Source organism: Doryrhamphus excisus, chromosome 17 (genome assembly GCF_030265055.1).
Source record: "Doryrhamphus excisus isolate RoL2022-K1 chromosome 17, RoL_Dexc_1.0, whole genome shotgun sequence".
Classification (NCBI taxonomy): domain Eukaryota; kingdom Metazoa; phylum Chordata; class Actinopteri; order Syngnathiformes; family Syngnathidae; genus Doryrhamphus; species Doryrhamphus excisus.
The window spans coordinates 2,815,144-2,843,007 of NC_080482.1; the positions used below are offsets into that span (position 1 = coordinate 2,815,144).

Below are 27,864 nucleotides of genomic sequence, written 5' to 3' on the forward strand. Positions count from 1 at the left end.
CCATGCCTTCACAATAAAAGTAAAATCGTGTCAGGTCAAACATACAGGGATTATAAGTGAATGGTGTATGGTCACATTTAACTCTAATGACTTTGTAAAACAACAGAATATAATTCTCCTTTTTTGATCTCATTGTTGTTTAGGTCATTGGATGTATTTAGACATGTATTTTGAAAATCTTGACCGAATATGGTTGCCGTCATCACAATCACTTTCAGACCAGAATAGCTAGCCTCTTGTGATTAGCCACGTCATGTAAACTTTTGGAGTACTGCTTACAGAAGGATTACGAGGGTGTTCGTTATTCGGGAATACAACTTAACTTATAATTTTGTTTCGTAGTTTATGGTTCATACTCGGAAATAATTATATGGGAAGATGTCAGACATCGGGGACTGGTTCAAAAGCATCCCCCTCATTACCAGGGGCTGGTTTGCTGCCTCCATTGCTGTCCCCCTTGTAGGGAAACTAGGATTGATTGACCCCAGGAACCTCGTACTGAGACCCGAATTGTTATTAAGTAGATTTCACGTAAGTGTTATTCTTTTTTGCTTCGCTTTGGGAGGTATAATTTAATGTCAGTGTTTACAAAATGTCGGTGAGCTAGCAGGTGGCTAACTTGGGCAAGTCAACAGGCCAAGCAATTTGACAGCCAATCAGAGAGTGCGACGTGCGGGGGTCATGTAACACTTCCGGGACATTGAAAACAATGCCGGCTATGTCGACTATTAAGCCGTTTTCACACGTTATGTATCTTGTTAAATTTTCTACTTCTATTATGAACGTCTGAAAAGTTTTAAAATATGCTAATAAAAATGATAAACACTAATTAAAGTAAGTTAAGTAAACACTAATTTACGCCCCTAGCATTGACCCATGACTTGAGTTCTCCACAGCAGATATAATCCAATGTTACGATATATATATATATTTTTTTTTTTCAATCTGAATTTTTATTAGATTTCACTCTTGTGCTTTATTTCAGCTGTGGAGGCCAGTGACAGCCACCCTGTATTTCCCAGTGTACCCAAATACTGGCTTTCTCTTCTTGGTCAACCTGTATTTCCTTTACAACTACTCTACTCGGTTAGAGACAGGTAAGATGACTTGCATTCTGCCAAGTTACACACACACACACACACGTATACACACACACACTGATGGCTGTTGTGTTTGCATTTCAAGGAGCGTTTGATGGCCGACCTGCAGACTATGTCTTCATGCTCTTATTCAACTGGATCTGCATTGTTGTATCCTTTTTTTTCCCTTTCAAGTATCTCAAGACACATCAGCTCAGAGCCGATTGTCTTTTGTAAGTGAAATGCTCCGTGTGACAGGATTAGAAGCGTCCATCCATCTTCTCCAGTTGTGGTTTATGACCTTGACTGTCCCTGTAGATAACCGGGGTGATCATGGACATGCAGGTAGGGTTTTAAAAAAACTGATTGCGAGTTTGAAAAATTAACACGAGTGGCTCCTCGGTGACTGCTTGCTAACCAGTTGCCAGGCAACCAGAACTCTGGGAAGTCACTAGAAATGTCTAGACAAGACCTTGTTACCAGAAAAGAAACACTAAAAGACTAAGAATGAAGATTGATGTTTGACTGGATGCTTATGATGTTTTTTTTGTTTTTTTTTTCCAAGCTGCTGATGATCCCGTTGATCATGTCTGTTCTGTACATCTGGGCTCAGTTCAATAAAGACATGATTGTCTCCTTCTGGTTTGGAACACGATTCAAGGTAACATCCTGTTATATAACTAACATCACAAAAAAAGTCTTGTTAAAGTTATACTGCATATAACAACCATCTTCTCGGTCCAGGCACATTATCTGCCTTGGGTCATCTTGATGTTCAACTTCATCATCGGAGGCTCGTAAGGAACTTCTTTTTATTGACATGCACTATTTGAGGTCATTCTTTTATGGTTGTTCTGCTTCTCTGCTCTTTTGGTAGTTTTGTTAATGAGCTCATCGGGAACCTGGTGGGACACCTCTATTTCTTTCTCATGTTCAAATATCCCATGGACCTTGGTGGACGCTCATTCCTGTCTACGCCAGAGTTCTTGTAAGTCGTATTTGGGTGGTTGTTTGAAAATGTCAAAAGTAGGATGTTTTCATGGCTCTTTCTCCCCTGACAGATACCGACTCCTCCCTAGCAGGAGAGGAGGTGTGTCAGGCTTCGGAGCCCCTCCGACGAGGAGACCAGCAGCACAGGATCAAGCACAAGCAGGCGGGGGTGGCCGTCACAACTGGGGCCAAGGCTTCCGTCTGGGGGATTAATGAGTCAGAGGAGAGGAGAAGCTCCTCGACGCGCCTCCTTTCAGTGTGCTCGGGTTTGAAACACTCGTTTCTTCATTTTCTTCTCTGTTTGAAACTCAGAATCAGTCCTCCTTTAATTTAAACGACCAACTGAAGAACCGAGGCAGCCTGTATTTTAGCTACGCAGCAGGACTCTATATTGGTTTCTAACCATTTAAGTCACGAAACACAAAGGAAAATAGTTTTTGATTTTTAATGTGATTGCTCCTCATTGCTCCCCTTTTCTTACTGTGCTTGCTTTACTTGCCGCCAACCAGGAAGAGACGCTCGCCACCCTCTGGAATGCCGTGTGAGAGAATGGTGTAATTAGCAACATGCTGGGAGTGTGCCATAAGTCGTTTTTGTAAATATAACTATATAAAAGATAACCAGTCTGAGTGGGTTTTTTTTTCTAACTAAGAAAAACAAAAAAATATGGTTTAGTTTTTGTAGTCATTATTTGTATCCAGTCAGACATTGGCATAGTCCCTCCATTCCAATTAATTGTAAACACATCCGCTACATTAGATTGTCCTGTTGCTTGTGTAATATGTCATTGTAATTTATTTAATAAAATTCAAGTAAGAATTTCTTCACCAGCAAGCAAGACATTTGAACCGTCCCCTCAGGTTGTGACGCCTGAAGATGAAGACAGGCTTTGTGTATTTATTGAGTTTGAGCAAGAGTTAAAGTAGAAAACGAAAATGCAGGCAGTATTCCTTAAAAGCCAACTAGAATACGGCTCAAGACGGTGGCTTGAACGGGAGACTAAAGCAGGAGCAAACATGTCTTCATCCTGCTTGTTTAGATCACCGTAACGAAAGTAACAGTTGAATCTCAAACAGTGCTTGCACAAATAATGCAACTTCAAAAAAAAAAACAAAAAAAAAAACACAACCTCCCTTTAAATCTTCAGTACAAGTAAAAAATAAAAGTCATGTTTACCGTAGATTTGACTTTCCAAACGTATATCCACTGCCGTTTGAGCTTGTCTGAACAGCCTGTACAAAAATAACTGAAATTGTCTCTTTGAGAAAAACGAAAGCAGAGAGCGAACGAGACGTGTTCACAATTCACAGCCGGGCAAGATTCACACTCAGAAGAGCTTCAGTCAAGAATTTCCACCACCTTGTAACTTGTGTTAGCATCATCATCAATTACCATCATCATCATAATCATCATCATCGGTTGGTGGGGAAGCTGAAAAGGCAGCATGGTGCGATCGGACAGACTGTTTTGAAACATTAGTAGAACAGAAAGAACAACATTCTGCACCGTTATTGCCTCAGGTACTGATGCAGGAGCACACTAGCCGATTGAAAAAAAGATACAAGTTAGTGCATTCTATCATTCATTAGGCCGAGGACAGTTCGTCTTTAACTGCGCACGTGACGCCAGGATCACACTCCCGCAAATCCATTCTCACTTTCCTTCCAGGCCTTTATGTGAGACTCCTTTTATACGGGTCCGAAAAGGGCGGTGCTGCAAGAGGTACAGTTTCCTGGAACGCCTAAGCTGGAGAGATGAGGCCCAAAGCACAAGAAAGTCTTACGATAGTGCAAGTGCCATTGAATAGTACTCATATTGAGCAGTAAGCGGTTACAGTTGTCCCCCAAAATAGGATTGATTTTCAGCAAATAAGCAGCTAGTTTACACTTTGATCGTAAAACAACACAAACATTCTAAATATTGAGCAGGTCAGTCTTAAAAAAAAAAAAAAAAAAAACATGCCCTTTCCGGTAAATCTGTACAAACCTTCTTAGCGATACAGAAAAATATTTACAAGAATAATCCTTCCAAAAAAAGGTTGTTGTGAGAACAATACATCATTGAGTCCAGCTTTGGCACGCCTGGAAAAGTGAGTATCTGCACCGCACGTCGCGGACACGTGACAAGAGGTCCACGGTGCTTTGTGGCCACAACACCGACAAGGAGTTACATCACTGCTCCCACTTTTGGCATCTCGTCTCTTACACGACGTTCTGTGAGTCATGTATTGATTCACTTCATCTGGAACAGAAAGGAAACACCGACAGGAAGTGACGTCACACACACACACACACACGAGCCTGGAAGACAAGCGGTTAAAATGTGGATTTTTTCGCGCCAGGAAAAAAAAATAGGTGCATCGCTTCCGACGTCCTTTTACTGTCTGAGTCACAGCTATTGTTAATTCTATTTAACGCCTACTTGGTCGACGACGACAAAAATAGGTTTATTATTCTGGTGTCATCTCTTATGTTAACGGATCGGTTCTGACCCGTGTATTAAATCAGCTATAAAATACACTAAAAACAATAAGTTACCATCAAATTTGCTTCTCATGTCTTGGTTACCTTCTTAGGCACTAAAGAAACATCTATGGCAGGGGTTTCAAAAATGCGGCCCGCGGGCCAAATGTGGCCCGCAGGACACTCGTTTGAGGCCCCCGCCTTGATATGAAAGTTTAATATTAGTGCGGCCCGCGCAAGTTTGATATGGACGCTGTATGGTATCATGTACCCAGAAAAAATTATTACGTTTGATTAATGTTCATGTTAAAGGTTAAATAACTGTTAATAGTTATCCTCCCTATCCGTGTGGAAGTGGTAAGTTTTTGTCTTTTAAAGTTTAAAGGAAATAACTTGGAGGCTACCGTTTAGGTCGCTAGCTCTCTAGTTTGCGAGTTAGCATGTGTCTCAAGACCCTGCAGTTGCGCAATATGTTGTAAATAAAAAGAGTATAAATGTGACTATAGTCGTGTTTTGTCATGTCTACAGGGCTCTAATAATGCTTTGTTCATTTTAATCTGAAAAAAATAATTTGTCAACCCACTAAATATATGAAGTTTCTTAAGTTTTTATTATTTGCCGTTTTATTATTATTATATTTATTTATTACTGATTGATTGATTTTCTTTATACTTGATCTTATTTTGTGTAGAAAAATAAAAATTAAGATATTTTCTTGTAGAAAATCGGAACCAAAGCAAAGTTTATTCATTTTTCTGTTTTTAATAAATGCGTTTTTTTTGGGGGGGGGGAAACCTGATGCGGCCCAGCCTCGCCCAGACCCTAGCTCCAGTGGCCCCCAAGTAAATTGAGTTTGAGACCCCTGATCTATGGTGTTGGGGTGAATTTTGACCCATATATATTAATGTCAAAAAAAGGTAGAAAAAGTTATTGTTTTCAGTTACAAAACTTTAGTATAAACTGAAATCAAAAAGCAGAACAGGTCCAGATCTTGGTTCACTGTACTTCTTGCCATTCTTTTCATGATCCAAATTGTAAATGTGAAATCAGCCATCAGTCAAATGAGTGAATTCACCTCACATGTCTGGACCTTGTTTTTCTGCTGGTAGGAGCTGGTTGTCATTGTGTTGGCTAATTGTATACACTTATGATTTCAGTTGTGCCTCAAAATGTTGCTTTATAGTCATATTATTATAACCGGGTCGAAACCAACCCTAACAATACAGTGGTCATAATTTCAACCAGACCATTTTAAAATGCAGTAAAACATATTTTTTCGGTTTTATTTTGTTGAAATAGAGTTTCCTGACAAAGTCAAAAAGCCTTGATGCAATAAACAAATGTTTTTATGCATTAAAATGTAAAACGGGTTGGTGCCGACGCCAACACGAGAGGAGGGTTAAATAATCCCACTGGTTATTTAAAACCAGTATAGTGCAACACATCAGCAAAATGATGTGTTCTTTGTCATGAGTCTACACTAAACAGTGAATGTCACTGGAAGACTTTAATATCATTTAACACTACAGGCAACATCATCATTAACTCAACTGGCACCTCCAATAATAGCAGAGTGTGTGTGTGTGTGTGTGTGTGTGTGTGTGTGTGTGTGTGTGTGTGTGTACTAATGATGGCGTAGTGCAACCGTCATCCCTGCCATGCCATCAAGCTGTCCTTTGGAAGGACCAATCAGAATTAATTAGACGCAAATAACTTCCTGGGTGAATGGGACTGCAGCTGTGGTATCTTAAAGGGCCAGTTCACCATTCCCGGCCGCAGCCAATCCCGGATAGTTATTCCCCTTTTTGGGTCACACCGGGACAAGCTGCTCTCTGCATGAAATCTCGTGAAATGTAAGAATAAGCTATGGCCAAGATGGCAGCAGTCACATCTCATTTGCCTGCCTTGTTTTTGCCAAAATGAAACCTTTAAAGTTGCACCACATGGTGCATTTGGCCCACGGAGACTCTGCGCTTGTCTTTTAAGTCCCTAATAGACCGGGGATTCCAAATTTTAGCAATAAAAAAAAAGTGTCCTAAATGTCCCAAACCTAACTGCCTGGAAATTGCAATATTGATAAAATACTACTTACATGATGTACAATGCATACTGTACTACTGCCAAGTTATACAGTATTTCTTTCAACCCATTATTAACGCTTATTAGTATCACACCTTTATCTAATTTTTGCACCGGAGATGTTGCTTATTGTTTGTAATCTTCTAGTTAATACCTTTAAAGCTAGCTAATTAGCTTGAAATCTTGTGAGGATAGCATGCCCACGGCTCTTTTGTTTAAGCTTAATAGTGAACACGGCCCATAAGGATCTTTAAGGATGGTTCCTTTATTTGACCTACCATCAACCAGTGACCCTTCCAGGTTGCTCCAAGGTCAAAACATCAGCATCTGTTGCCAGCCTTTGTCTTTGTAATCCTCCATCGTTCTCCTCCCCCACAGCCACAGTCACTTGTACCCACCTAGCAGAGACGGACAGACAAATTAATAATAATAATAATAATAGACTGCACGGTGATTGAGTGGTTAGCACGCAGGCCTCACTGCTAGGAGACCCAAGTTCGATTCCACCCTCGGCCATCTCTGTGTGGAGTTTGCATGTTCTCCCCGTACCCGGTTTTCTCCGGGTACTCTGGTTTCCTCCCACATTCCAAAAACATGCTCGGTTAATTGGCGACAGGTATGAATGTGAGTGTGAATGGTTGTCTGTCTAGATGTGCCCTGTGATTGGCTGGCCACCAGTCCAGGGTGTACCCCGCCTCTCGCTTGAAGACAGCTGGGATAGGCTCCAGCACCCCTGTGACCCTTGTGTGGATAATCGGTGGAAAATGAATGACTATAAAAATAATTAAAATAAATAAATAAATACATATAAAAAATTAAATAAAAATAATTAAAAAAAATAAAAATAATAAAAATAATAATAATAAATATAAAATAACAATAATAAAATATTTTTAAATATAATTTTTAAATATATATTTTTTAAATAATAATAATCACACATTTAGGGAGCCTAACAATACCCGGAGAAAACCTAGCAAACACAGGGAGAACATACCAACTTCCACACAGTGATGTCCAACAGAGGTCGGAACCAAGATCTTCAACATCTGCTGACTGTGTGGCCAACATTGTAACCACTAAACCACCGTGCAGCCCGTATTGTGTCACATTACCACAACACGACGAGTAATATAAAATGACCTTAAAGTACAGACAACGTTCGGTGGAGTTCATACGACAAAATAAAAAGACACACCTTCCCTTGTCAGCGGTGCTTGAGCTGGTCTGGTCCAGTCTGGCCTGGCTCAGGTCCGACACGCTGTGGGTGAGCTTTTCAGTCAACCACTGCACCGCGTCCGGATTGGATAACTTGGAGTGCTCCAAAGATGCTGCAGCCGTTTTCTTCTCACCAGCTTCCTCCACTAGAGCAAGATTTGTAGCGTTAAACCACGCCCAGCTGAGTTAAGTCCAGACGGAGAACCTGCACCATACCTTTTCCAACGCTGCCATCCAACGACACACTTTGCTGGTTCTCCAAACTCCCTCCGTTCTGCTCTTGTCCTGATTTTTGCTCTTCAAGACGATTTTGGTTCTGGTAAGCTTCCAACCAGTCCAAGGTCTCACCGTTTTTGACGGCGGAGCGGTGGTCCTTAAACCAGCGGACGATGTCAGTGCGGCCCAAGCTTGTTTGCCCCTCCAGCTGGCTGTACTCCTCAGGTGTTGGCCACTGGGTCCGACAGAACATCTGCCAAGAATGGGTCAGATAATAATCACAATAATTCAAGCTCAAACCAGCACTGCATCACTAAATCTGTGACGAGCTCCCACTGACGCTCCTCTCCTCAAATAAACACAGCAGGTGGCGGAATAAGCCCTCCGTGCTCCCAGGAGGCTTCCGCCTTCTTGAAATAATAATTACACTTTGGTGAACGATTATCAGTGTAATGTGCGGCGTTTGCTTAAAAAAATGGCTAATTGTAGCATGCTTGACACCAGGTTATCAACATCATCACAATATTATCCAAATTAGCTGAAATAACTTCTGCTGAAAATTAGCCTGCTGGAGTGTATCTGTGGTTACCTCACGGAGCAGAACGAGGGACCCACTTGGGATGGGAGCCGGGCTTGTCGACACAGAGAGGACCGGGGGGTGTGGGGACGAGGATGAGGAGGACGATGTGAGAATGGGGGGAGACGCAGATGCGGACAAGGCTGGCGGATGAGGGGAGGAGGCTGCCAGTACAGGGGGGGAGGATGAGGAGGACGAGGAAGAAGAAAGGAAAGACGGAAGGACCGAAGGTTGGAGCGTTTTCCCATCCTGCTCGCGATGGGAAGAGCCGTTGAGCAACACGCCCGGCCTGTCGGCTTTGTCTTCTGTGCCTTTGGAGGTCACGCTGAGTAGAGCTTTTTCCATGTTGTCCCTCAGAGCTCTGCGCTCGGAAAACCAGCAGTCCACTTCAGTTTTGGAGAGCTTGGTCTCCTGGGCCAGTTGGTCTACGGCAGAACAGCAAAGTTTTCCTAAGAATTCCGAAGAATGATGTCTCTTCGGGCTCATTGTGTAAATGCTGTGGTCACACTAACGTTGAGATTTTATTACTCTCAACCCGCATCCGCTCTGCAATATCGGAATGATACGGAATAATGCCGCAGCCACATAATGGCACTGCCGGAAGATCACAGCACTTACTAAGGGTCTAATGTGATTGTTCTGATGTCATCTTGGTGCTGCTTCCAGCCCCCAGACGGCATGTTTGCATGCAATAGTACTATTTAGTTGTTTGGTTCTGGTAATGCATAATAATGCATAATGCATAATGCATATCTAAATAGTGGCATATTTTTAAAAACTGGTTTGCAAGTTTCCAAGTTAACAAGATGCACCTTCCATGCAAACGTGTGTGATGCAATACTTTGAGCAGTCAGTCAACTGCTGGCCCGTGTTTGCACTTCACACCTTCAAATTGAATTGTTGTGTCTATCGCCACAGTAACAGTTTGTTTAAAAAAATGAGAATAAAAAAAAAAAAAATTTAGAGACATTTTTAAAAAAAAAAATGCATTGCCACTCATGTGAGAAGCGTGACAGCTGAGTCTTACCGAGCTGTGTGTCAGTTGGAGCGCTGCTTCTGTGGAAACTCTCCTCAAGCGCCTTCAGCTGCTCTGAAGACTTTCCCTTCACTCGCTCCAACAAAGGAAACTGGCTCGGAACCGCTTTCCTGACAGGACCCTCTTTCGGTACTGGAGTCACTTCAGCTTTCACCAGCACGGGCGGAGGAGGAACACCTTCAAAAACACATTTGTATTGCATGACCCATAATTTAAACTACAATTTAAACTGATCAAAATTTCTACAACCAGTCAAAAATGTGCAAGAATTTATATTTACACAACTTTTAAAATACAAAAAGCAAGAAAAATAGCATTTCAGGTTACGCAGGGGCGTCAAACGGCAATAGCTGTTGCAGAGGGGGGCATCCCTCACGGCTGCAGGCCCTCGTCTAAGTGTTAATGACTGGGATTTTCAACAGGACGACGCTGTAGCTCACAATTCCCGCCTGACAATAGACTTCTTCCAGAGGAATACCGTCACTCTATTTCACTCATTTGGGGCTGGATGGCAAGGGAAGTTGACAAAAAAGGACATCAGTTCCGGACAGCAGATGCCCTTTGTGAAGCCATCTTCACCACCTGGAGCGACATTCCCACCAGCCTCCTGGAAACGCCAGGATCAGGCATGCTGAAACCTATTTTGAAGTGATGCTTACCGTGTAGAGAAACATTCCTGACATGTATTGAACTAAATGAGTGTACACAGGATTACTGCGACACAAACACTATTCAGAACATTTTGGTAATGGTAATGGTTTAATTGCATTAGATTACAATTGAGTGCATCCCATAATTAGTTCACAGTTCCACATGTCCAAAAGGAGTAGGAAGAAGCAAAGCTTATTAAATCCTACCCCTCCATCTGGTACTTTTACAATCGGTAACTGTTACATTTGACCACTTCCTGCTTTCCTAATATAGTTTAAGTTTTTTTTTTGTCACGTACCGAAGTACGAGGTGATATGAGCATCCAATGACATAATGGTTACCATAGTAACTGTCAATATAGTGATATATATATATAGCACATCATGACTGGTTCAAGTTTGGCAGTCAAAACTGTGAATTGTCAATGTGTTGAGTATAAGCAACAATGTGTTAAAAATTTTATGTATCCACTAAAAGGCAACACACATCTGTTTATTAAAAAGAAATATATCGTTACTCATTTGTCTTCCATCATTTATGACTATTAAAACACAGCAAGCAAATAATGGGCCTCATATTGTAGTCTAGACTGTTAGCAACCATAAGGTTTTTTTTTTTTCATGTCATTTGGAGGTGCCCATGCTGGCCCCGCCAATATTAACAGACCACCAAAAGTAGCTGCTGTGGGGTTGCCATGGCAACAACAAAGACACGGTTCTCCTTATCCCAAGCCGGTGTACCAAAATTATGGAGCTGTTATTTTAAGGCAGAATTGCTGCATGTTATTATTATTCGGTATTAAAAGTGTCTTGTTTAAAGATTATAGATTCAATCAATATGATTGATTACTTCTGATGCGAGACACCAATTACCTTTGAGATTAAGGAGCCTTTGTTCACTGAACCACTTCTTTATCTCTCCTCTGGACAGTCCGGTGGTCTCTATGAGTCTGTAGATCTGTCACCAGACAAGATGCAACATTGCATAATGTGAGAACTTTATTTATATCAATAATCAATTTACTTGAATTATTCCTACCTCTTCCTCCTCAGGGAAAGGACACTGTGTGTAGCTGGACCGCAACACAGATAGCTGCTCTGCAGTTTTGTTGGGATCGGCGGTGAAATTTAACACTTTGGGGGACGCCATCTTGGATGTGGCAATAGGCGCAGAAATTGTTTGAATGATGGAGGGCCGTTTGCTGTCTGAGGCGGTCGAGGGAGAGGCCAAAGGTCGTTTGAGAGACTGAGCCACCTGTGTAAAAGATGGTGAGTAGTGCTTTTATATTTCAATTAAATATTCCGGACATTTTCAGAACTCCCAGTGCCAAGATCAGAATTATTTAAGAATGTATTTTTTTGCACCTGGTTAGCCAGCGTTAGTGCCAACGGCGCACATGTGACCGTGGAGCCATTGGCTACAGGAGTCAGCACAAGGCTGGTCTGTCCCAAGAGCTGACACGGGACGGACTGGAGGACGGGGGTTGAAGACTGCGCCGATTTAGCGGCTGTTGTCACCGCCGGCAGGTTGGTGGATGACTGAGTGGTGAGCTGAGGCGTTACAACTGTGAAGGTCTGAGGCACAGAGGAGATCGTTCCATTGAACATCTTCTTTCTGGCTTCCTCTACCTGGTGGGGGGGGAAATGTACGCTTTTAATTACATTGAAACATTAAACAATATTTCATCTTCTTATCTTTGTGAATGTATCATCTTTGATGAATCCAATCCACTTTATTTATATAGCACATTTTATGAGAGTTTCCAAAGTGCTGCACAGACTAGTAAAATAAAAACATACAAAATACAGGAAACCTTGGATATATCGGATTCAATTGTTCCCACTGGTTTTGTCCGATATAAGCGAAATCCGTTATATGCGTATAGCGGAAAATGTCAGTTTTACGCATATATCGGATAAATTGGGTAAATCGGATTTTATCCGTTATAAAAAGGCACTTCCTTGACTATGTTTCCAATGTACCTGGACGCGCAGGCAACGCTGCAAACGCTGAAAATGACGTCGTATAGCGGCCTGTCACGTTTCGGCGAATCGGAGCGCCACGATGCGGCCATCCGATATATGCGAGGGAAATTTAATGGAAATGCATTGGAACGGGACTGGAGATTTTGTCCGAAATAGGCGAAATCCGTTATAAAAAATCCGATATATGCAATGAATTTTTATTGGAAATGCATTACAGAAAAATTGGTTCTTTTTTATCTGTCCGTTGTGAGCAAATTTCCGATATATCCGAGTCCGATATATCCGAGGTTTACTGTACAATGAATAAAGGTACAAATTGAATTTAATCCAAAACTAAAAAATAAAATAGTAAAATAGATATTAAAATATTAAAAACAAGAAGCAAAGCAATAAAAATATAAAAAATAAACCAATTAAAATAAAAGAAAGAACTAAAAGACACAGGACCATACGACTCACTCCGAGTTAAAAGCCAGAGAATAAAAGTGGGTTTTAAGACGAGACTTAAAGCTTTCAATGTTGGGGGCCTTTTTTTACTTGGGAGGGGAGAGAGTTCCATAGCTTGGGGCCAAAAACTGAAAAGGCTCGGTCTCCCCTGGTCTTAAGTCTCGTCTTAAGCACCACAAGTTGGAGCTGGCCAAGTATGAAGCATATACTCTTATTGTTACATTGTGCGTATACACATTTTTGTGGTAACCAACATTAAAACTAATTCCACTAAGCATACATTTATAATAAAGTGACAATTCCTACCTCTTCTGGTGACCAGCTAATGCCTTGTTTGAGCCTCTGTGTGGTAAACCAAACTTTGATTTGCTCCTCCGGATGTTTGGATACAGCAGTGAGCCAGGAGAGCTCAGCCTGTGTTGGGTACGGGAACTTGTTAAAGGAAGATATGAGAGTCAAGTTGTCGTCGAGGGAAGGATTGTATTTGGTTGTGTTGAGGGGAATGGCGATCTTCGGCACCTGGAATAACATCGTAGACAATACGGTTAGGATCACTGATAAAAGGGATGAAATGCTAATTTTAGTTGAATTCTCACTTCGGTTTTGGCTATGACGGTTTCGCAGCACTCGTTTTGATATAGTAAAATGGAAAAAATTCAGAACAATGTAGGTTCACAATTAGGGGTGGAAGAAAATATCATTTCGGCGATATAGCGTGATACTTCATTCCATGATACTGTATCGATAAAAAGTATGATATCGATATTTTTAGGCATTTATCAAAGACTGTATATTGTGTTTATTCAAGTGCAGACACGGCAAATTTCTGATTTTAATTTAAACCTCCAATCGTTAGGTGGCAGCACTTACGTAGTCGATTAGGCAAAGAACGTTGAACGAGATTCACGAGTGAAACGTCCTCACACATAAACACAGTTCAACATGGCAGAATGCGAGCACATAACAGCGGCCCCTGCGGCGTACAAAGGCTGAAGTGTGGACACATTTTGTTCTGTTTTTTTTACACAAAGTAGGGTGTGCAGAAATTGACAAAACCCATGCCGTTTGTAAAATGTGTCGTGCCCGAATAAAGCATTCGGGAAACACGATAAGTCTGTGAGTCCACACCATGAGAACCTGCCGCTAGCAAGCAATGCAAAGGTCCTTTTGTATACTACAAAAGTAGTACTGTGATGTTGCAGGTATTTTGTTTTTCAAATTGATATCACTATTTTGTTAAATAATGGTTATTTCATTCATCCTAAAATGACTTTTTACTGATGTTAGTTACTTTGTTCCACAAAAATACTATTCTCACAGTGGATAAGCCAGGGACTGTATACTCTGAATTTGTGAACATTTGAACAGGATCTTGAGACATATTTTAATTTATTTGTTTTTTTATGTTTTTTTTTTTTGGTAAATTTAAAGCTGGATGTTAAAGCTTTATTTATCCAAATGCTACATTTATTTTAAGTTTGTGATACATCATAACATACTGTTATGTAATCGAATAAAAATGTGTTTAGTAAGTGCATATTGTTGGTGTAATTCAGTTTTTTTTCCAGGAAATAATCTTTAACTGCAAGAAAAACAAAAAGAATATCGCCTTGTTGACAGTATCGTGATATATCGTATCGTGAGCCTAGTATCCTGATACGTATCGTATCGCCAGATTCTTGCCAATACACACCCCTATTCACAATTTCATAAGAGTGTCCCTTTCCATAATCCAGGCATTATCTTCCAACTTAGCATCGCACCATTTATTAATTACATTTCCTTAAGTATTTATTCAGTCAAACGACTATTCTGTTTTTGTGGCTTTCTGATCGTATTTAGAGAGAAAAAAATAAATAACATATATGGTCCTTAGATGTTTGAAATTGCTAAACGACTTGGCAAGAGCAGCCATATTTGTCCTACCTGGGTGTAGTTTACAGGCCGCTGCAGGGAAGGCATGATGTGAGAAAGGCTGTCAGCTTTGAGGAGCGTCGACTCCGGGATGATTACCGTCCCGTTCACGTTGAGTGCTGTGATGGCTTTCTTGGTCAGGTCAGGGTTCAGTTTACACAACTGAGGCTCCATCCGTTTATTATCCGAAGACGTGACTTTTTGTTTTCCTATCTTGACCGTAGTGGCTTTGCTGAGGGGCAACGTGCTCTGTCCCGACACCGGGACCACGCCGGAACTGTTGTAAATGACCGCATTGCTGCTGCAGCCCTCTATTGTCTGTTCCAGGATTGTCTGATTGTTCATTTTGATGCGCTTGAACTTAAAGTTGCTCTCGCCGGGGTGATTCCTTTCGTTGTGTTCCGTCAGGGAGTCAAACTTTTTCGTGTTGAAGTTACAGACCGCACACAGGTACAGCGGGTTAAGGATGACGTTGGGGTGGTTGGCGTCCACGTGTTCCTTGAAGGTGTTGAGGTTCTGAGTGGAGAATGTGCAGTATTTGCACTCGTAGCCTCGCTGCTGCTGCTTACGTGAAGGTTTGGAACAGTCCTGTGACTCTGTCACTGAGATGTCTGGAGCTGCTGGAAAGTCGGAGGTCTTCCCCACCGTGTCTTGGTCATCGGATGGATCTGTCTCCATAGCGTCCTCCTCGGCATGGTTCCCTGTTGTCTGGTAGAGGGAGACAACTGGTTTTAGATTGAAGACCACATGGCATGATACTTAGTAGTATAGTACGTTTCCTGAATCTGAAGTTGTCCATATTTATGATAATAAAGGAAAAATAAGGAAATAATTTGCTGAATGTCAGCCATACAAAACCACTGTAATAACTGAATGCCATATTTATATGAAAATTTATATGAAATTACAAAGATTACAATATTAAGATCCCAGACATATGAAAAGAGTACCTCCTCCTCCTCGTCATCCAGTTCAACCATGGTCTCCAGTGGTCGGATCATGCAGGGTGTGGAAGCCTTCCGCCGGCTAGACATGATGATGAATAATGAGGATTGCTTTCACTTTTCCTTGGCCAGGTATTCTGTAAAGGAGACTGCGGCTGGACAGCAAAAGATGCAGTATGGCCACCACAGCGTGAAAAGACTAGCCAGGAGGATGGGCTTGTACTGGGACAGGTCAGACCCTTAGAACCGGAGAGCTTGCTCCCTGGGGCAGGATGAGTGGCTTGAGCGAGGGCAATGGAGGGTGAAGTATTGGGCTTGTCTCGCTGACAGCGTCAGCTCCACGGCAGGCTGACCTTGTGGAAATGCATGACAGGACACCACCTGGACAACCAAAAAAATATATTAGAGATTCTTGCTTGTACTTGCCTAAATCCTAGCCTCAAAGCAGGGAGAGGGCAGGATACCATGATTAAAATATGTTTAAAAGTTAGCGCCCTTTAAAGCGCAGCTTTAATTTAGCTACATAAGATCAATACACTGCCACTTGAAATCAGTCTGGAGTGTGGAATGGATTGTTGAACAATTGATGGAGTGTGCTATTTGCCTGCCGCCAGCAGCTGTTGATTCATTCTCAACCTGTTCGAGTCAACAAGCAACATGCGGCCACCAAAACGTTAATATAACACCGGCATTGAAGCAGGAGTTGAGGACATTCAGAAAGCGATATTCTCAAGTGGGGTGTTTATAGAAGATACCAAAACTACAACATACAAAAAGTATGTTCAATATGGACAGCGGCGGCACGGTGATCGAGTGGTTAGCATGCAGAAGCTAGGAGACCAGGGTTCAATTCCACCCTCGGCCATCTCTGTGTGGAGTTTGCATGTTCTCCCCGTGCATGCGTGGGTTTTCTCCGGGTGCTACGGTTTACTCCAAAATCATGCTAGGTTAACTGCAAATTGTCCATAGGTATGAATGTGAGTGTGAATGGTTGTTTGTCTATATGTGCCCTGTGATTGGCTGGCGACCAGTCCAGGGTGTACGCCGCCTTTCGCCCGAAGACAGCTGGGATAGGCTCCAGCACCCCCGCGACCCTCGTGAGGAAAAAGCGGCAGAAAATGAATGAATGAAAATGGACAGCATCTCTAACAAGTATGATTAGTGAACTGATGGCTAAGGTTGGGCATTGATCCATGGTAACCAGGACTAACATTACCATTATCCCAGATGGTTAATTAAAAAAATAAAAATTCCAGATTTCAATAGTCAACCAGTCCGTTGACCCCCCTGGAACTGGAATTTGAAAGGAGGAATCGAACTGGATGCCCAACCCAACTGATGACATCGCTACAGAACCAATACAAGACATGCAAACAATGCAAACACTGAATAACGCTGCAGGCAGAAAAAGAACCAGGTGCAGATAAGATTTTCGGAATATTGCTACATTTTGTGGACTATCACGTTCGTCTGACTGGAAATAGTCGATTGATATTCTACAGGCTCCACACTGAGGCTTCATTCTCATATTCTCGGAAAACAAATGAAAAGGACTCGACGGAGTCAGTGCTCCTCTCCAATAATGAGCACATGGGCCTTCCATTTTAAATACCCTCTTCATGACAATACTTGGGTCTCTGCGCAGACATGACTACAATTAGCAGTCACACTTAAGTGTTAGGACTTTTGTGACAGTTACGCACAAATCCCATCAAAGTACATGCACGGATAACGCAACTCCTCAAAAGCCCCATTGAGACGTTATTTGAATGCAAACTCATTACCACGGTGTCGCTATAGCAACTGAGCATGCAGAGCTGGAGCGGAGAAGTTGCTACATGGACAGTATATGCACAGCGACGACTCGTATAGATGATATTTTAGAGGTTGACACAAGTTGGGAGGACACCGCGTGAAACAGCAGACCGGATGTTTGCCTTGAAAGTGTAAAGAAAATGTTCTGCCAAGATTCCACAGTGATGGACTGCTGGTAATGGGGTTTTTTTTTCCCCTCCTCAATGTGACTCCCTGCTAACGGAGAAGGTTAAAGGAAAGTCATGAGGCAAAGCAGTCCGATTGTAGAAGCACCCTTGTTGCAAGAAACATTTTGAGGAAGTGGCGTTTTCAAAATTAGCAGTCTGGCCCAAAGAAAAATAAGATGCATTTGTCAGCGGCAAATTTAAATACACTTCAGAAAACCTGCAGAATTCAGATACCTTCATCAATGTCACTCAGCAGGAAGTTAATAACCAGTTGTTCCTTTAATATTAATTAGATTGTTTTTGTTCGTGGCTTAGGAGAGTGAGCATTTTTCAGACCGAGGCTTGGAGCTAAACATGTTCCCATTGAAATGCGTGTAGCCATGGTGGTGGCAGAAAAAGGCTGAGTCAAGCTGGAGAGCTGGACAATCTACCACCGATGTGTTGTGAGCCCACACAACAAGAATAATTCCCTTTATTTCACATCCATATTAGTAAGCCGTGAAGACAAAGGCTTACACAAATTGATAATCAGTGTTAACTGAATAAGGCATCACAGGAATGAAGTCAGACGCGGGTTATTATGGATTATTAATGTAGATTCCGAGTCATGTTAGAAATGAGTACTGACAAACTAAGAATAATAGTCTTTGGAAGAACACATTGTCTCACATAAAAAGAGAAAAGTGTGCAGACACACATTGGCACAAACATCCTCTTTATCCCTTTTCTATCTTTTTCAGAAGTTCAGGGTGGGGTGGATTCACAACATTGCGATAAAACATGTTAACTGTCCCAGTCATCACTTAATTGTAAAGTTTTGTCACCCATCGGCTGTTTAGTGGGTTTAACCTTTGTCCTCCAGTTAGCTTCAATGTGCAGAGGCAGCTAGCTCTGTGCTGGAGCCCCAACTCCCTACTGCCTGGATGTTCATTAAACTTGTATGAATACTTAGCCTGGAAGTCACTTGCAGTGTGTCTCTCTGTGTCTTTGCGTATTGTGCAGCTCTTTGTCAGATTGGTGCATTACACCGCTGGAGCCGTTGTTTCCGAGGAAGTCAGACAGTGACACCAAAGGCGCTGATGAGTCTTTGCAGTAATCACTTTGAGTGAGCATATTAGACTGGGGAGGTTCCAAACAAATATTGATTATATCAAGACGATATCAGCAAAAATAAATAAAAATATTGGACTATAGCGGCCTGCATCTCAAATCTCTGATATGAGATTTGATTCCAGACTCAACACAGCTGTTGAGACACTGCAAAACAATTTTTCCATGTAGGCACACACGAGTAAAAAGAACAAAAGAACAAAAAATTGCCTTTGAGCACCTTGAACCTCGCTACATTAAGCCTAGCTTCCACTACATTTTGAATAACATGCATAAAGAAGTAAATGGCTGTTGCTCTGTTTGAATAATATCACTTGATCAAGACTTTTCTGACATTCCGCACTCCAAAATAAGTACTAAAGGTATGTATGACATGTGTTGATATTAAATCAATATCTGCATCGGACAATATTCAATATCTGTATTGTATCAAAAGTGAAAATGTATCGGCACCAGCCTATATTGGACAGAATAAAACACAGGGAAATTAGTAACGACCTTCTCTATTGTACAGTATAAAGTCAGATATAATATGAGAAAAGTACTGCACTGGAGTTGCAAGTATAACTGTGATAGGAGCAGCAACAAGAGTAGGACATGGTGTGGATGAGTCACTGCAGCACATCCCACTCAGTGAAGCAAATACTGGAAGGTAAAAAAAACTAACTAAACAAAAAACAAACACAAAAAAAACCACACAATTTGCACTCCAAACAAGAGAATTTTAAATAGCTGTGTCATCATGTGTAAAACTCAACACATGGTCAGTTTGTCATTTTTGTTTTGATTTTGAATCATCACGGTACTACACACATATTGCACAACATACATGCAGCTGAAGGGTATAATGTTCTCAATAGTCCTCAAACAGATTTATTTAAAGCAGAAATAAAACAAAAAAGGAACTGAATTTATGTGGGATAATTTCTGAAAAATAGCCAAAATAATTCACTTCATTTGTTTACTGCATTTTTTGCCAAGGTTTGTCATGTTTCAAGTCAATGAACTAAATAAAACAACCCATTATATAACATTCAAAATATCTTATTTAATATATTACAGGTGATTTTCTTTAATGCATGCCATATTTTCATGCCTTTTCATGTATATGATATTGAATAGAACAACACATATGCAGGCTAACCTTAATGGCAACTGCAGTGTCTTTATTATGTTTGAAGGACAAAAGATAACAGCTAATGGCTGTCATGTTCCAGGACTTGAACTTCCTTGAACATGAATGCATGTTTGCTGCGGACCAGGGAAAAGATTGCATTGCCACAATCTGCCTGCTGCACAAAGTTTTCACACTGCTGCAGGTAGGTAAAAATCTGACCAATCATTTAAACCAAGCGTTAAATTCCCACATTAAAAAATAACCCTGATGACAAACTAACACAATTTGAAGACATGGGGTGTTTACAAACTGCTGGAGGTTGTTCCCCTCTGGACCGCCGTTTCTCCAGGTTGGAGCACAGGCTTGAAGCACAATACGTGTGTGTGGGTGAAAAGCAGTGCCACCGTTTACATGGCGTGTTCCAGCAAGAGTGTCTGATGTTGCGTTTTGGACCATCGCAGAATTAATTCAAACCTCATCACATGGCTCCTCTAGGGCAAAGCAAAGTGCTGCACTGAGCTCTCAAGTGCTGTTCTATGTTCTGCACAGCAACAGAGCAGGCTTGCTTTCACTTGGGCTGAACTGCAAAATGAATCACTACAGCGGGTTAGCTATTTTATGTACAGCGGTATTAAACAATATGTGAAAGCATATTTGACATTAAAAACAAAAAAGTACTAGGCTTGAAACAATCAAAATCTTAGAATAAGCACTTTGGTTGCTGAATAAAGTTGAAACTCACAGTCATGGTGACGTCAGGTGAAGCCTCCAGCATACTTAGGTGATGTTTATCTTAAATGTTAAATTATGTTATTAAGCATCAGCACAGAGACTGAAGGTGTTTCTCATCACCAGATGGTCCTCGGTCATTATTTTTCAAAGCAAAACGTGCACGACTAGAACGAGTGACCTAATTCGGTTGATATTAACTGTCGGCGACTGTGGCCTACATAGATGATGATAGAAAAGTGTCAAGTTAGGAAACACGACATTCAGTCAAGGATCCAATGTTTCACGTAATCCGACTCACGGCACCTGAAGTACACATTACAAAACCAAATAAAACAATTCCGCTCAGACTGACATGTGATTGTATGCAATGTGGGCAATTAGCGTCAACAGAGCAGTGATGCGTAAATGAAGCTCAGCCACACTTAGCACACGCTGCCTGTCACCCCGTCTGATTGAAGTATAAATGAATGTTTGACCAGGCAGCCTTGACACTACTATCATCCTAATACATATTTTTCCATTCAACACCAACTCAAAAATGACCCCGGTTTGCAGCAAAACCATCACTCCAGTTTCTCCAAGTTACATTTTTAGATATTTATTCACCAGCGAATCCATTAAAAAAAGCCATTACAAACACTGCTTAATGCTACAGTACAGTAGTTCAACCAAAGAGGCGCAGCATCTGCACCAGCGACCTTCTGAACACATCTTTACCTGCACCAAGCACAACAATGCAAGAGTGCAATATGTTGTCGTTGGGGTTGACCTACTGTGTATTGTGTTTGAATTGTACTATTTAAAGTCGTGAACTAGCTCTTAGCAGAATAGCGATACCAGTTGTTGCCGTTTTGTGTGGCTTCACAAAAAGGCCTTTCATAAACCGTCAAACGCCTCGTTCTTTTTAAGTTTCCTTGCCTGTAGATCTTGGTGTTTCTGAACAAACCAATGTGCCCTTGATTGATACACAAGCAACAAACCTGGATTTATTATTAGGGATGTCACAATACACTCGGCTCAGACGATGAGACGATGCACGATATTGGTTTAAAATAGAAATAGATTGCGGTAGATCCGTTTGATCAAACGTAGAATTACTACAGCTTCTGCTTGGACATTAACGCCACGGCAGCTGTTGGAACTCTGATGAAAAAAAGCACCCGCTGAGTGACAAGTGGCGCTCGGAACACCGAGGTAGGATGGTTTGCAAGGGTTATAGTGTGCATAAAACACTTAATGTGTTGTTCCAATCCCGTCTCTGGCGGCGCCACTTCCATATTATGTGTATTATCGTAGTAGTGATGCCATAGTTCACAGTATCGAGACAGCGTTTCTCTAAACAATAAATATAATTGTTTTGGTCTTTTGAGACTCCAGATCTTGTGACCCCCCCACTCGTTGTCATGCTGATTTGCATATCATGACGAAAGGTTAATTAATTTGTTCCAACGAAGCTTTTGCAATTATCTACACTGACACAGTAGCTGCATGTAAAGCTCTTGGATGGTTACTGTATGTTTTGGTAAATATGTTTGGGGAGAGGATGCACGGTGGTCGAGTGGTTAGCGCGCAGACCTCACAGCTAGGAGACCCGAGTTCAATCCCACCCTCGGCCATCTCTGTGTGGGTTTTCTCCGGGTACTCCGGTTTCTTCCCACATTCCAAAAACATGCTAGGTTAATTGGTGACTCCAAATTGTCCATAGGTATGAATGTGAGTGTGAATGGTTGTTTGTCTATATGTGCCCAGTGATTGGCTGGCGACCGGTCCAGGGTGTCGTCTTGAATCCAGCAGCAAATGAGGTCAGCGTGGCAATGACATCATCCCCATCACAATCTGATGTGTATTTGTATACGCCAAGACAAAACAGCTGATGTTTCTCCACAACCAGGAAGTCTTTGTATTTGTCCAAGTCTCACTGATGCTGTGCAGCCAAATCTCCCCACCTGTCACTCTGTGCCTTCCTCACATGTGAACCGTTTCAACCCTCACGCTACTCGGGGAGGTGGGGGATGGCGTGTCTTTGCTCTGCCCGTGGCTGACGTGATGCAGTGCAGGGAGCCTGTGAGTGAACTCTCTACTGCCTCTCCTTGCCGGCTTCCAAGTTGAAATTTGCAGGATGGAACAGCAGGAAAAGGAGGAATCTCCCTTTCGGGATGACCAGGCTGCAATGGATGTCGAGTGGGCAACATATGACACACTATAAATATATACAAAATAAATTCAAATAGCATAATAATCCAGTCCATAGATGAAGTAGACTCTACTTTGCCTCTCGAAATGACATCTCAACTTCCAAAGATTTCTCTGCCTCAAAAAAACGGTGATGACTTAATGTGTGTCGGCGCTTCAGATACCTAATACCACACCTAAAAACAATAAGTAACGCATCACTATTGGTGCCATTCTAACAGTGCTGAGCACATTCACTTCCATCTTGCAAATACGCAGTCATTCGGCCTTGCGGAGTGACTGCACATTTGCGGACAAGGACGGTCTGAAACCGGATTGGAATGTTGGATGTGAAGTCAGCAGATGTTGGAAGCTATTGATGTCTGCGGGGAAGAAAGATGCAAGTCGGCCAACACGACTAAATTAGATATAACGGATGGTGTGTGATGGACTATGTTAGCATGAATAACAAAGAATAATAAAAAAAGAACGTATTTGTTTTCCCTGTGAGACAATGTCTCCTTAAAAGACCAATATAATAAATCAACATTTAATTATCAGCAGTCTTTGTGTTACAGATGTGTTCTCAGATATCAGGCCCATCCAGTGGCTAACTGTGCTGCATGCTTGACAGCAACAATATGAATAAAAGAACTGCACTTAGCCATTATATATACAGTAAACCTCGGATATATCGGAAATTCGCTCACAACGGACAGATAAAAAAGAACCAATTTTTCTGTAATGCATTTCCAATAAAAATTCATTGCATATATCGGATTTTTTATAACCGATTTCGCCTACTTTGGACAAAATCTCCAGTCCCGTTCCAATGCATTTCCATTAAATTTCCCTCGCATATATCGGATGGCCGCATCGTGGTGCTCCGATTCGCCGAATCGTGACAGGCCGCTATACAACGTCATTTGCAGCGTTTGCAGCGTTGCCTGCGCGTCCAGGTACATTGGAAACATAGTCAAGGAAGTGCCTTTTTATAACTGATAAAATCCGATTTACGCATATACCGGATATAAATCCGATATATGCGTAAAACGAACATTTTCCGGTATACGCATATAATGGATTTCGCTTATATCGGAAAAAACCAGTGGGAACAATTGAATCCGATATATCCGAGGTTTACTGTATATACAGGAACTGAAAAAGGAAGAGAAATCCTGGCTCTGTAACCTGGACAAAGACTAAAGACATAGGATACATTCACACTACTATGGTCTAGGCCAAAACTTCAAAGAAAGATACTTGGGTGGTTTGTGGTTGACAGTGGAGCAAATAACGGTCTAAATTAGCACCTCAATTAGACTTCGTATTGACGTGTACATTATCTGACAAGCTCACGCACCCATACGACATAACGTCCTCCAGGTCACATACACTTGCAGCACTTTCTATGTGGGTCATCAACACTAGTCAAGTCAAAGCAACGTCAACGAACCATACTAGCAGAACAAACGCACCAAAAATAACAAGTGTGATTGCACCCATATTGACTCCATTTCATTGACTGTGACCTTTTGTCAATATAAACCAGTAGTAAGTTTATACAGTATGCACATCGTCAATTGACCGTAATCCAATTACACATTTTGCTTCTGGGTAAGTATGCGACAGCGTCTCTTTGTGTGCTGCAATTTTCTGTTCCACTAAATTTGACCGACCGAGTCTAGCTCAATTTCCAGCCTTTGACTAAAAAGGACAGAAGGAACCAGGAAACATGCAGGAAGCATACAGAGAGGAACCCCCACAGTGCTGGATGTTCAACTGTGACATTCTTTGCATTTGTGGCGCACGGTGAAACAATTCAGGGTTGGGCAAAATGAGGGTGCAACAAATTTGACCACACGCTTTGCTAAAATAGCAACAATTTAACCATATGCTGAACATAACCAAGCGTTCTAGATACGGCTGATACAAGGCCAAAAGGAAGCCGCCATTACAAACTGGTCAGCAAGTCAATTACAAGGCAATGAAAAACACCACATTGGGTTGGATTTAATCCATCACTACGCATACAAGTCAGCTGTATGAACCTATATTACCCTATTATCAACAGAGAGATTTTCACTTGCACTGAAATGCTCTCTGTGTAGCGATGATGATGATGAGACATCTGTTTGCAATCCTGTCATTGCCCCATCCCCCCCTTCATAAACACATACAGTACAAAACTCACTCTCCACCTGTCATCATTGATATCTCATTTGGCAGCTGTTCATTTCTTCATTATTCTTTTTTTTCACAATGGTGTAGTTACTTACATTTAGGTGCTAAGTTTAGCTTTTCTGTGAAGTAAAGTAACATAAAAATCGAGCTTTACTTTGATCAACAGGAGATGGTTTTCTTTGATTATTCCTACAATAAAAAACACAATGCTGCTGTCACTATAAATTACACATTAACTCACATTTTGCACATCACAAGCGAGGAAACATACGAACAAACATGAGCTAAACCGCTCTTCACGTGTAAAGAGCAGTAGTGCGAGGAGTCAAGTTTATACCCTGAGGAATTACAGGTAGCGGATATGACAGGTGGGTTAACTGTGCTGTGATCAAACCCCCTTAGATCTCTCCGGGATTGGGAGCCGCGACTCAACAGTGTGTGTGTTCCCAAAGAGAGCCTCTTAGGTCATCCCAGTGCGAGGGGGGGGGTGTTGTCTCGTGAACGGCATACTCCTTCAAAAGGTAACGTTGTCGTTGTAAATAATAAACGGGATGATTATCTTGACAGTTATACTAGGCAAAACAACCTCCACAACACAGTAGTGTAGCTCTCGAGGAGCGAATGTGACTATGTGTCTATTGCAACCAGGATGACACTTTTTCCCTCCATGTCTACTTTATTACTCTACTTTCTACAACTAAACAACATTTGAACAAACCAATCTGCAATAAATAACACTGTTACGGTACATTTAAAACCAAAACAATGCTAGTTCTATTGTTCACGCTGCAATATGAACAATGTGCGTAGCAAACAACAAACACAAAACGGTTAAATTCTGTAATTTGGTGCACATTTATTGACCAATCAAAACATTACCACGGCAATCCACTGAACTCCAATGCAATAATGTGCAAGGATAATTACGCAGTCTCTGTATTTTGTATTGTCATAATATTATGGAAACCATTGTGTTGTGATTGGAAGAAAATGACACGTAAAGATGATAATATTGCTGGAATGACAACATTGACAGCAGGCGAATATGGTAATGAAAGCAGGAGAAACACCATATACGATTCACACCATATAATTTTTAAATACGGACATTTAAACGATATATTTTTTACATAATGTGCTGCATCACAAATGTTACCATTGTACTCAAGGACTTGCGGCACACTGTCGTTCCTCGAAAACAGAATAATACAAGAGGTCTGATATTAACATACTATTATTAGAAATAGTACACATAAATATTATAAATAATCATACAAAATAAGTGACTTCTTCTAAATGAACGCAAATGGTCCTGAACACGGCGTGGGGGAAAAAATCACCTCTTTAGAAGATCGTGATTCCCAATTTTTGCAGAATTGTGCAGATCGATTAGAAACATCTTTCATCACAATGTAAGGAAGTTCAAAAACACGCTGCAAACTCCAGCCGTAATAACGTTTGTTACACGAATACCTCCATGACAAAGTCGTTATCTTTGTGAGGAAAAACCTTTCATTGATAGCACTTAATGCTTTGTACAATTTAAGGATGTGATGATGCTGACATCTGCCAAAAAAAGAACTGGTAGTCTGTTCACATGATGGCAGGCTGACCTAGATCATTGTCCTCAGAACAAGAAGAACTGTGGGTGTGTTATTGTGCATCCAGTCTTCATTTTAAAAAGGGGGCTTGTTAATATGTCGGATGGAACTCCTCACCATCACCACCCATCTCCAACAGTATCTCAGGGTGCCAGCGTGTGTTGGCTTAACGCAGGAGGCACCGGGATCGGACCCAAAGTTGACATTGGGAACAGAAAGAACCACGCCTGGCGTCTTGCAGCGGTCCACTGCAGTGAAAGTCAGCCCAGTCAGTGAGCTTGCACGCAGGCTCAGGCTGCTCTCCGCGGGGAGGAGGCGTCACCGAGCGGGCGCGTTACGTCTACATCACACGCACACACAAATCAAAGTATATAAACAACACCGAGCACCAATAGTTGCACTCAGACCTCCTTGCTGCTTCGTGGGGAGCGGATGCAGCAAAGGTGGTGAGAAGCTAGACGCTCTCTTTCCGCCCGAGGTGTGACGGAGCGGCGCGGGGAAACACTCGCCCCGAATGTTTCCCCTCCTCCTCGCCAGCGACGTAACAACATGTCGGCGGAGGACGGCCATGTTTTGCTGGTTATGTCGACACAGGGAGGAGGAGGAAAAGTAGACCCGACGGTTCTCGTTCCCAGACTCTCTGCCCGGCTAGCTTCCTTCCCTCGCCTCGGTTAAGGCGTCTCAAAGTGCAACTAGAACACGGGGAGCGTCCCCCCACGGGAGGGTACCCCCCAAAATGTCCCAAACTTATCGGACACGTTAGCGCGCAGGTGGAGCTAGCAAGACAAGCAAAGTTGACGCGGCGAGACAAGTTAAACATTTTCACGGAGACTCGGGGATGTTTAGAAGACACGCAAAGCTCCAGAAGAATCCCACATTGACAAATACACACACTTTAGACTTACGGGTACTTTCGAGCCAAGTGAAACGTATTATTATTTATATCTTACCTGCTTACGGTTCCGTCGCGGTGCGCAGGTATCGTTCGGTACAATCCCAAAGCGATAGAATGTAGCAAAAAGCTGTTTATAACACTGTAGCTCCGGTAGCTAGGCAGACAACAGGCGACAGGAGAGGGAAAATTGGCGATCACAAGGAGGATCTACGCCAAAAGCCACATGATCGCCGACGTCAGAGTACGTATTTGCATGCCGCACCGGGGCGCCGGTGTCCGTCCATCGCGGCTGCGTGGTGCTGTAGCCGTGGAAAGTTGACGAGAAGGCGGCGGGAAGTGAAGCAACTCTTCTGCCCGTCTGACAGAAGACACACACGGGGCTCCATGGAGCATGACGACCGGTGTTTAGGTCAATGAAGTCCGTGTTGTTACTGTGCTGATGCCTGCCACTAGTCTGTTCCGACCTGATTGAA

The 27,864-nt window shown here is 42.0% G+C and overlaps 2 protein-coding genes across 2 annotated transcripts; one reads left to right on the forward strand and one right to left on the reverse strand.

Annotated features, from left to right (window-relative positions):
- Positions 1-204: 204 nt before the first annotated feature.
- On the forward strand, positions 205-3,161 carry derl1 (derlin 1). The gene is made up of 8 exons (XM_058053378.1): positions 205-531; positions 986-1,097; positions 1,186-1,250; positions 1,398-1,424; positions 1,645-1,740; positions 1,824-1,876; positions 1,957-2,067; positions 2,141-3,161. The coding sequence occupies exons 1-8, from the start codon at positions 379-381 to the stop codon at positions 2,280-2,282; spliced, it is 759 nt and encodes a 252-aa protein (XP_057909361.1). The 5' UTR covers positions 205-378; the 3' UTR covers positions 2,283-3,161.
- zhx2a (zinc fingers and homeoboxes 2a) lies at positions 2,952-27,864 on the reverse strand. Its single transcript, XM_058053376.1, has 13 exons — positions 27,447-27,864; positions 15,605-15,979; positions 14,667-15,362; positions 13,047-13,259; positions 11,673-11,936; positions 11,347-11,562; positions 11,181-11,265; positions 9,649-9,834; positions 8,634-9,046; positions 8,045-8,297; positions 7,809-7,974; positions 6,889-7,008; positions 2,952-4,310 (listed from the first exon to the last, which is right to left on the reverse strand). Exons 2-12 carry the CDS (start codon positions 15,686-15,688, stop codon positions 6,891-6,893), a joined length of 2,694 nt encoding a protein of 897 aa, XP_057909359.1. The 5' UTR covers positions 15,689-15,979; positions 27,447-27,864; the 3' UTR covers positions 2,952-4,310; positions 6,889-6,890.

What these genes read in the sequence shown, in the direction of transcription:
- derl1 (XM_058053378.1), top strand. Translation starts at nt 379, where the DNA reads ATGTCAGACATCGGGGACTGGTTCAAAAGCATCCCCCTCATTACCAGG. An exon ending in TGTTATTAAGTAGATTTCAC is followed by an intron (nt 532 to 985) that starts GTAAGTGTTATT and finishes GCTTTATTTCAG; the next exon opens with CTGTGGAGGCCAGTGACAGC. An exon ending in TCAACTGGATCTGCATTGTT is followed by an intron (nt 1,251 to 1,397) that starts GTATCCTTTTTT and finishes CTGTCCCTGTAG; the next exon opens with ATAACCGGGGTGATCATGGA.
- zhx2a (XM_058053376.1), bottom strand. Translation starts at nt 15,688, where the DNA reads ATGTCTAGCCGGCGGAAGGCTTCCACACCCTGCATGATCCGACCACTG. An exon ending in CTTTCCCTGAGGAGGAAGAG is followed by an intron (nt 11,266 to 11,346) that starts GTAGGAATAATT and finishes GTCTGGTGACAG; the next exon opens with ATCTACAGACTCATAGAGAC. An exon ending in AGCACCGCTGACAAGGGAAG is followed by an intron (nt 7,009 to 7,808) that starts GTGTGTCTTTTT and finishes CGTCTCTGCTAG; the next exon opens with GTGGGTACAAGTGACTGTGG.